The sequence below is a fragment of the Mandrillus leucophaeus genome, unplaced genomic scaffold (assembly GCF_000951045.1).
Source record: "Mandrillus leucophaeus isolate KB7577 unplaced genomic scaffold, Mleu.le_1.0 Scaffold67, whole genome shotgun sequence".
NCBI classification, from domain to species: domain Eukaryota; kingdom Metazoa; phylum Chordata; class Mammalia; order Primates; family Cercopithecidae; genus Mandrillus; species Mandrillus leucophaeus.
The window spans coordinates 4,318,049-4,328,547 of NW_012107252.1; the positions used below are offsets into that span (position 1 = coordinate 4,318,049).

The window sequence follows — 10,499 nt, forward strand, 5'->3', positions numbered from 1 at the left end:
TGACTGGAGTTTGACTCCTATCAAAGGGCTGCCATATGAAACCAGCCCTCAGTAAAGAAGAGTCATGCTGAAAAAAAATTTTTTTAATTAAAAAAAAAATTCTTTTGTTGGGACAGAGTGTCCCTCTGTCGCCCAGGCTGGAATGCAGTGGTGCAATCTCGGCTCACTGCAACCTCCACCTCCCAGGTTCAAGCGATTCTCCTGCCTCAGCCTCCCAAGTAGCTGGGACTATAGGCGTTTGCCACCACACCTGGCTAATTTTTGTATTTTTAGTAGAGATGAGGTTTCACTATGTTGGTCAGGATGGTCTTGAACTCCTGACCTTGTGATCTGCCCGCCTCGATCTCCCAAAGTGCTGGGATTACAGGCGGGAGCCACCACGCCCGGCCTGCTGAAATTATTAATAAGAAATCATTCTGGCCAGGCACAGTGGCTCACACCTGTAATCCCAGCACTTTGGGAGACTGAGGTGAGCAGATTACTTGAGGCCAGGAGTTTAAGACCAGTCTGGCCTACATGGTGAAACCTGGTCTCTACTAATAATACAAAAATTAAGCAGAGCATGGTGGCGCCCACCTGTAATCCCAGCTACTTGGGAGGCTGAGGCACGAAAATCACTTGAATCCGGGAAGCGGAGGTTGTAGTGATCTAGGATCGTGCCACTGCACTCCAGCCTGAGCAACAGAGTGAGACTCCATCTCAAAACAAAACAAAACAAAAAATAAAACTGCCCCCCGCCCCGCAAAAAAAAAAAAAAAAATCCCAAGAAAATCATTCTTTTATGCTTCCTTAAGAAAGTGAGGATTTGATCCCATCTGACCCTGGCTGTTGCCTCAAAGTGTGGATTCTGTATTGCTTTTCCATTAAATGGGCCTGGGTGCCTGAGCCCTCTCCCTGGAGGCTTGGCCAGATGATTTACTCAGTTTCCCCAGCCTTCTAGTTCTAACTTTTCTGATACTCCTGGTCATAAGTGATTTCTCCCTGCTTTCTCTTATACAACATAATCACAGGATGCTCTGTATTGTATTTTAGTTATTCCAGCACATATTTTACTTTCCTTGCTACTGAAAAATGAATCTTGTTTTAGCTGCTTTTGTAAACCCTGATGCATTGTCAAAAACACACATAGAAAGTTAACAATAAACGCTAAATAAACACATACAAAATCACAGACAAATATTCTATACAGCCAATTCACAGGGTCTACCATCTGCAGATGTCCATTTATGGTTGTGGGAGGGAACAGTGTTCCTAGATGCCCAGGTGTACAGACTCTGACCAGCAAGAGCCCCTCCAGCCCCAGGGCCAGGCCTACTAGAGCTCGGTAGCCAAGCTCCTCACCCCGTTCTTGTCTTGGGCTCACCATACCTGTGGCCAGTGGCCACAACTTACCTTCTACCCAGAGCTGTTCCAAGTTTGTCTCAATAATGGCCACGCGGAGACCTAATGCCAGGGCCCCAAAGGCCAACAGTCCCAGAAAGAGCACTTTGCCACAGTGTCTCTGGATCCCGCAGCCCAGAGAAAAGAGCAGGCCCTGGAAGTAAGCACGAAGCCAGAGTGGAGCCTTCAGGCTCCCAGCTAGGATCTGGGATGGAAAGAGAAGGGTCAGCCAGGCATCACTGCAACAATGCATGAAATCCTTCCCTTCTCACCCTGTATATCTGCTGCCCAGCCCTAGCTTCTTGATTTCTGGATGTGGGACAGGGGGCACCAACACAGACACAGGCCCACACTTGGAAGATGTAACACCCACCACCTCCAGCACACACCTGAGGAAGGCATAGGCCTATTTTCTTTTTTTCCGTTTTCTCTCTCTCTTTTTTTTTTTTTTTGAGATGGAGTCTCACTCTGTAGCCCTGGCTGGAGTGCAGTGGTGTGATCTCGGCTGACTGCAACCTCCGCCTCCCTGGTTCAAGAGATTCTCCTGCCTCAGCCTCCCAAGTAGATGGGACTACAGGCGCCCGCCACCACGCCCTGCTGATTTTTTATTTTTAGTAGAGACAGGGTTTCACCATGTTGGCCTGGCTGGTCTCGAACTCCGGACCTCAGGTGATCTGCCCGCCTCAGCCTCCCAGTGTTGGGATTACAGGTGTGAGCTACCGCGCCCGGCCGGCATAGGCCCATTTTCTGAGAGCAGGATACATATGTACACACACCTGTCGTCGGGTGCACAGAGGTGAACCCACAGACATTTATTCTCACTGGCCAGACGAGGGGGAGACACAAGCACAGACACACCGACACACACGCACAACTTGCTTGCCGTGCTAGCTCTCGCTAGTGTCAGACACCCAATGACACTCGGCACTTGAAGACATCACAAACCTTGCAGAGGCCCGAGTGACAGACCTGGCCCCGCTTTTCCTTCTTCCAGCTCCCCCTCTACTCACCTGGGGTGCTGCGGTTCGAGCTGGGGGTGTGTAACTCGGGGGCAGCTCTCTGAGGGGCGGCGATCGAGTCATGCTGGCGGGGATGGGGGCCGTGGGCGCCCCCAACCCGCGTTATCTGGGCGCTCCCATAGGCTAGCCCGGTCTCCCAGTACCGCTGGGCCCCGCGTGGGGATTCAGTGGGGCCGCCAAGGCGCGAGCGTGGGAGAGACTGTGGGGTGCCGGTGTTAAGGCGGCTGCGAGGGAGGAGTGCAGGGAGCTGCGGGCCCGGGGCGTGGCGCCGGGGTTCACCCGCTCTGTGGGCCGTGGGCCGCAGCGGCTGGAGGAGGAATGGGTTCCTCGCGCAGACGGAATTGCTGGCCCGAGACGCACAGCAGGGTTCGAGGTGGCGACTGCAGTGCCCGGGAGGCGGCTGGAGCTCCAGAAAAGGGAGCTGGCCGGGGCGACGCCCTCCCATTGGCTGAGGGGCCCGCAAATTACCCTAGCCGTGCGGCCGGGCCCGCTGCTAGGTAACGGCGCCGCAGGGGGCGGGGCAGGAGACCACCCAGGCTGGGCCACCCTGCGCCTCCCTCCCGCCCGCGGGGCCACAGGGAGGAGGAGGGAGGGAGATCCCGGGGAGGCGCAGCGCTGCCAAGTGTAAGTCCAGAGGCTGACGCTAAGAAAGGGCGTTTGCGGGCTCTGTTAGGGCTACACTTTTTTTTTTTTTTTTTTTTTTAAGACGGGGTCTCACTCTGTCACCTAAGCTGGAGTGCCGTGGCTCCATCTCGGCTTGCAGCCTCCGCCTTCCAGGCTCAAGCCATCCTCCCACCTCAGCCTCCCGAGTAGCTGGGACCACAGGCATGCACCACCACGCCTGGCTTTTTGTATTTTTGGTGGAGAACGGGTTTCCGCCATGTTGCCCAGGCTGGTCTCAGACTCCCGAGCTCAGGCTATCAGCCCACCTCAGCCTCCCGAAGTGCTGGGATGACAAGCGTGAGCCACCGCGCCTGGCCTAGGACCACACTTTCTTTTTCTTTCTTTTTTCTTCAGGCTTAATTCACTTTATTTTTCTTGTATAAAAACACTGTGTTGTAGCCACAGCTGGAGCCTGGATCCTCTGCACGGAGACTCTGGTGTGGGTCTTGACGAGGTGGTCAGTGAATCGTGATAGGGAGTCTTGGTGAATACAGTCTCCTTCCAGAGGTCGGGGGTCAGGTAGCTGTAGGTCTTAGAGATGGCATCAAAGCGCGTAGGGCCACACTTTCTTTCCTACCCAATCAAAGCCCAAGATTTCTGTTCACTCTTCCCGGCCTCCATTCTTGCCCTCTTCAGTCCACTCTCTCCACTGAGACCAGAGTCATTTCTCTAACATACAAATCTGATAGCTCCAAAGCACAAGGCCCACTTGGAGCACAGGGCCCTGTGTGATCTAGCTAGCTAAAGCCTCTTCTCCCATAGTTCCCTCACATCAGTGTTCCCTCGTTCCTACCTTTGCACATGTTTTGGCCCTTTTGTCTTGGCAGATAATCTTCAAAAAACTGAACTTGAATCACTGCTCCCCTCCCCCCCCTTTTTTTTCTGAGGCAGGATCTCCCTCTGTTGCCCAGGTAGGAGTGCAGTGGTGCCTTCACAGCACACTGCAGCCTTGAGCTCCCAGTCTCAAGGGATCCTCCCATCTCAACCTCCCAAACGGCTGGGACTATAGGTGTGCACCACCATACCCGGCTAATTTTTGTAATTTTGTATAGACAGGGTTTCGCCATGTTGCCCAGGTTGGTCTCGAACTCCTGGGCTCACGTCATTTTCCCACCTGGGCCTTCCAAAGTGCTGGAATTACAGGCGTGAGCCACTGTACCCAGCCTACACCCTCTTTGAAACCTTCCTTGATTCATGTCTCTCTCCTGGCAGATAATTGCTTATTTGTGCTCTCTATAACAACTCAATTTATATATGTATAATTGCATTTATGATAAAATAACTTATGTACTTGAAAGTCTGCCTTCTTCACCAGACAATAAATAGGTGCTTAATAATTGTTGAGTGAGTCACTAAGAGTTGCAGAATTCAGGGTGTAAAGGATTGGAAAAAGGGAAGAATAGAGGCAATAGTCCCTCTATTAAACTTTCAACTATCCTACTTGAGTGTGCTGTTTCTATTGGGTTCCTGACTGATAAACCCCAAGTGACAGAGTTAGGTAAAATCAATATTCCAATATGTAAAGTTTGGGAAAGAGAAAAATAATCTACAATAAGCTCATTTTTCTAACACAACTACTATTATCTCTGGCCAATTTCTTGGTCAGTTCTTCCAGACTTTAAAAAAAAAATCATTACATCATAAATATTTCATGTTACTACATAGTTGTTTTTTTTTTTTTTGAGACAGAGTCTTGCTCTGTCGCCCAGGCTGGAGTGCAGTGGCCGGGTCTCAGCTCACTGCAAGCTCCGCCTCCTGGGTTTATGCCATTCTCCTGCCTCAGCCTCCCAAGTAACTGGGACTACAGGGGCCCGCCACCTCGCCCAACTAGTTTTTTGTATTTTTTTTAGTAGAGACGGGGTTTCACCGTGTTAGCCAGGATGGTCTTGATCTCCTGACCTCGTGATCCGCCCGTCTCGGCCTCTCAAAGTGCTGGGATTACAGGCTTGAGCCACCGCGCCCGGCCACTACATAGTTTTTGTAATCAATCATTTGGAGAATATCCTCAGGACAGATTCCTAGAAGTGGGGTTGTTTGGGTCAAAGAGTATGTACATTTTTATGGCTCTTGCTACATACTGCTCAACTGATTTTTGAAAGCTTGTGCTAATTAACATCATCTCTAGCACCTCAGTCCTGGGGAAGAGGAACATTTAGGTTGAGGGGGTGAACACCTAAGGGGTTTGCCATTTCCATTTGTCCATTCACCCAGAAAAATGCCTATGGAGGAACTAATATATGTATGGTGCTATTGGCCAAATAGTAACTATACATGAAAAGCAGCCTACCTGAATAGTACTTTCTTCTCCCTGTTATACAGTGTGTCCTGCTGAGGATAAAGTGGCATGGTAGCTCACGCTTGTAATCCCAGCACTTTGGGAGGCTGAGGCGGGAGGATTGCTTGAGGCCAGGAGTTCAAGCCCTGGCAACATAGTGAGACCTCATCTCTACAAAAAAATAAAAAATTAGCTGGGTGTGGTGGCGCACACCTGTAGTCCCAGCTACTTGGGAGGCTCAGGCAGGAGGGTTGATTGAATCCAGAAGGTAGAGGCTGCAGCGAGCTGTGATTGTGCCATTGCACTCCAGCCTGGGCGACAGAGTGAGACCCTGCCTCAAAAAGCAATAATAATGATAACATAAAAAATTTAAGATTAAAAAAAAAGTGTATCCCTAGCAAGTCTCTGAAATAGAAACAGCTAGAAAGAGCCTAGCAAGTCTCTGAAATAGAAACTAAACAGACACTTAGTCTGTATGGGCTCCTAGTTTGCTCTTGGGGCAACAGCTGAAGACAGGGAGAAGCCTGGAATCAGCACTGGTTGTCATCAGGAGTGCAACTCCTGATGCTATGCTTTAAGTAGCTCTTGATCTCCTTCCTTTTTTACCAGACTCTGCAAGACATAAGGTCCTTGGAGAAATAGATTTGTAACCACTTGGGCCTTGGGACTCTGCTTTCATCATAGGCCCATCACTGCTAACAATTGTGGCAAAGTCGATCATTCTATGGATGCTTCCAAGGCAAAGTCTGTTATTAAGGAAACCTCTTGCCTTATAGTTGAAAGACTAGGGTGGGAGAAATGGGTCTACAGTTTCCAGCCTTTCCAACCTAAGGCCTAGTGCTGTCTGGCTGTTCCAAGCTACAAAATGACTTCTATTCTCCCAAACAAAATGGTTTCCTGAGCCCAGCTAAGCCTAAACTAGAGATATTCTCCAAATAACAGGAGAAAAGCAATCTAATTAAATCTCATTACTGACTCATGAGACAAACGTGTCTTGGGATCTCTTTTTAACATTTTTTTAATGAGACAGGGTCTCACTCTGTCACCCAGGCTGCAGTGCAGTGGCACAATCTTGGTGCATTGCCACCTCCACCACCCAGGCTCAAGTGATCCTCCCATCTCAGCCTCCCAAGTAGCTGGGATCACAGGCACGTGACACCATGCCTAGCTAATTTTTTGTATTTTAGTAGAGACAGAGTTTCACCGTTTTGCCCAAGCTGGTCTTGAACTCTGAGCTCAGGCAATTCGCCCGCCTCGGCCTCCCAAAGTGCTGGGATTACAGGCGTGAGCCACCGCGCCCAGCCTTGGGATCTCTTGTGTGTCCATTCCTTTGCTGGGTTCTGGTGTTGCAGGGTACCTGCTTTAAAGTTCATAGCCTGAGGGGGAGCACAGAGACCACAGGGGAAACCACTGAGTTGGGGGTACTCAGGGATGTTTCCAGAAGTGAAAGGAACTGGATGGGGGAGGTGGGAGGATGACAGAGTCTAAAATGAAAAGGAATGGCTCATGGTCTGGATCTTTTGTTTGCTGGTTGTGAGATCTTGGGGAAGTCACATAATCTCTGACATTAACATAAGGATTAAATGAGATAATCCATATGGCTGAGAAACAGTGCCAGGAAAAGTGAGGTGGACCACACTCACACACACACAGTGCTGGGTAAAGTGACCAGTCTGGCTTCAGGGGGGCGTTCATGTGGGAGTTAATTCATGGTGGACGCAAGGCAGGCTTTCTTTCTCTGGCATTCCTCTAGGATTCTCACTCACCAGCTTTTGGCGGCTTCTGTTATCTAGGCCAAGCAGAGTCAATGACCCTGAGATGTGGAGGAGGGAAGTGGGGGTCCTGGGCAGCCCCATCACCACCTGTTACATTTAGGGGCCAAGCCTGGGTGTGTATGCTCCTTCCCTGTGGGCAGGCTGAGGCCAGTAGCATGTATCAAGTATTTGTGTGTCTGAGATGGATTTTGCTCTTGTTGCCCAGGCTGGAGTGCAGTGGTGTGATCTTGGCTCACTATAACCTTCACCTCCTGGGTTCAAGCGATTCTCCTGCCTCAGCCTCCTGAATAGCTGGGATTACAGGCGCCTGTCACCATGTCAGGTTAATTTTTTGTATTTTTTAGTAGAGATAGGGTTTCATCATGTTGGCCAGGCTGGTCTTGAACTCCTGACCTCAGGTGATCTACCCGCTTTGGAGTCCCAAAGTGCAGGGACTACAGGCGTAAGCCACTGTGCCTGTCGCACTTATCAAGTATTTGGTACCAGGGCTGCAAGCAGAGATTAGGGAATGGTCCTTCACTTTAAGTGTGGGGGAAGGAGAGAGGCTAAGAACAAATGCAGCCTCTCTCCATTTATCCATGGCAGAAAGCCCCCTAATGCAATCATCCTGGGTAGTGGCAGATGGCTCAGGCCAAGGACAGGTCATACTGGCTTCCAATAGAATGTGTTCTCCTGCCCAGTCTCTCCCTCCGTGTCAGCTTCATTAGAGCAGAGCTTTCTAGACTTTCTGTCTGGGTGGTCCTTTCCATGGGCCTCCCCCTTCTTCAGACATATTTAACTACTTAGAAAGCTGCATACAAAGGCCTGGTTTACGTATCTCCTTAGGAGTAGGGATAGCTATGGATAAAGAAAGTGTATCCCCTGCAATTCTCTGGAAATAGAAACAACTTCTCAACTAGGCCATGAAGGCCCTAGATTCCTGCTGGGGCTTCAGCTAAACACAATTTCCCTCCCTCCATTGGTTATGGAAGTGGGATGGTAATAATAATGTAGTAATAGTAATGTAGTTAAGAACTGGGAAGAAGTTTGACCTTTGGCCTTGGGAAACAGCTTGGAGGGCAATCTTGGCACTCTTATAGGCTCACAGGAGCTTATGGCCCCTCACTTCAAGTATGGGGAAAGGAAAGAGGCTAAGAACCAATGCAGCAGCTCCCCATTTATCCATGGCAGAAGGCCCCTGATGTAATCATCCTGGGTAGTAGTAGTCTTCTCAGCTCAAGGAACTCTTGCCAGCAGGGAAGGATGAGTTGTAACTGGGGGATGGATTCCTGGAGTAGCAGCTGTCAAGTTATGTCTGAGACGGCAAGCTCCTGGAACTCTGTTTCTCAGCACATCCCCAGGGCCCTCCCTGATTCAGCATTCGAGGTCCCCTTTCTCCTCTTGCTCCACTCCCCTCACTGAGCATCACTGGGAGGGGCAGGGCAGGCTCTATTAACTCTTCTGCCTGCCTGGCTTTTCTGATTTCTATCCATAGAGAGGTGGCTGGCCAGTGGACATTCAGTTGCTCATTATGTTTCAGACATACTCAACCCCTCTGTAGCTGCTACCAAAAGAAAACAAAAACTGTCCCTGCCTTCTGGCAGACAAACAGAGCAAAGAGAAGAAAAATCAAAGCATCTTGGGCACCCAGCCAGTCCTGAAACTGTCAGACAATAGCAGCAGTGTCCTGAGCTGGGGGCTGCTCCCAGCTGGGACTCAAACTCAACAACGCCTTCCTCTGGGAAAGCTTTTACCTTTTGTTTTCTCCAGCTCCTTCCTTTCCTTGATGCAGAGGCCGTTCGATGGACTTGTGCAAAGGGAAGGCACAGGAGAGGTTTTTCCTCTGTCTCACTGTCAGGGGTTCTAAGGCCTCCATGGGGAAGGACAGGAAAGAGTGTATAGGAGGGCTCTGAGACAGTTTAATCAATGCCCTTTACTCCTCCACCCCACTTTCCCTCCCAACCCTTTTCTGTGGTCAAGGGCTCCTTGGGAGACCCAGGCCCTAAGGGGAAGAAAGTTCAGGGAAAGAGGACAAAACCTGAGAACCAGAAGGGCCTTTAACAGTCAAGCAGTCTAACTTTCTCATTTTGCAGATGGAAACACTCAAGGTCAGAGAGGAGAGAGTGATTTGACCCAAACCAAACATTACAGAGGACAGATTTTCTTCCACCCAGGCCAGGACTCTGTCTCCAGCACCATCTAGGCCCCACCAATTTAATTTTGGTTCCAAAGGGGACCACGCTGGGCACCACCACAGCTCTTTATCCCCACATCCCCCTCAGCCCTAGTGGTTTCAACCACTTCTGCCGGGCCATTTCAGCTCCTGCCTGATGAAGGCAAACTTTCAGGAGCCTTGTTCTGACCAGTGGGAGGAATGTGGAGCTCCAGGGCTCTCAAGAAGGCTGACAGAGGTGGAGATCCCCCAGGGTCGAAATACTCATCGAGTCTCTCACAAGTTCTGTGACTAAGATAGGCAAGATTACTCAAGTAAACTTGAGAGCCTTGAGGTTTTTGAAGCAATGCAGAAACCAGTATTTCAAATAATTCTTTCTAATTACTGCCACCCACAGTGAAGACATCAAGAGAAACCTTTACTTTGATAATTCTAGGAGGTGAAATCTCACCCCAGGAACCACTTTTATCTTCCACCAAACACCTGCACATTGTAAAAGAAATGCAGGGAGAGAGCAGAGTGAATGTGTTTGGAAGCAGGGGTGGTGGAGGGAAGGTGGATATGCCTCTAGAAGGGCTGTGAATATGGAAATTTCATTCCTCAATTATCTGAAGCAGGAGAGTCTGCAGAATTAGGATATAAAGGAGTGCAGGTGGAGGACAGTCAGAAGGAATTTCAAGTCATGATACAGGTTTCTGGCTCTTCCTTCCCAGGTTGGGCAAACCTCAGTGAGGTGAGGTGCAGCGGGGTCTGACTTGGCCCAAACCATGGCTCTTCATGTTATCTCTACTAAAACCTGTGGGAATAGACTTGTTGGCTAGGCAGGGGCTGCCCCTGCTTCTGTTCAGAGTCTTCAAGGGATATTAGTTGAACTGGGGAAAATGGCTAGAGGCTGGGAGGTGAGGGAGTGAATGGTGAGCATGGAGGGTGGGGCTGTGGGTGAGGTGGGGGAAGGGGCTGGGAATCTGTATGGCAGGTATGGGAGCAGAGTCTTGGGCTGATGCTCAGCGTTGGCACTGCCAGCAGCTAGGCCTATGGGTCTAGAAAGGCTGATTAGGATAAGGGACTGAAGTACTCCCAGGTCCTTTTAGGTGGGGGATACTTTCAGGACTGGGCTGGGTCAGCCGGTCAGAAAGCAGCCTTCCTAGCAGCTTTCCATCGGACAGCTGCTGCCCCCACCTGATGCACCTTGGCACATAAGAGTTAGGCCACTATGTCTGTCCTGTCACATACCC

At 50.1% G+C, this 10,499-nt stretch overlaps 1 protein-coding gene across 1 annotated transcript in view; it reads right to left on the reverse strand.

Annotated features, from left to right (window-relative positions):
* Positions 1–2,863, reverse strand: part of PTCH2 (patched 2) — a 21,680-nt gene extending 18,817 nt beyond the window's left edge. Inside the window, 2 exon segments of the mRNA XM_012001863.1 lie at positions 1,393–1,585; positions 2,391–2,863. Of these exon segments, the coding sequence (XP_011857253.1) occupies positions 1,393–1,585; positions 2,391–2,462 (265 nt within the window). The 5' untranslated portion in view covers positions 2,463–2,863.
* Between the last annotated feature and the right edge of the window lie 7,636 nt (positions 2,864–10,499).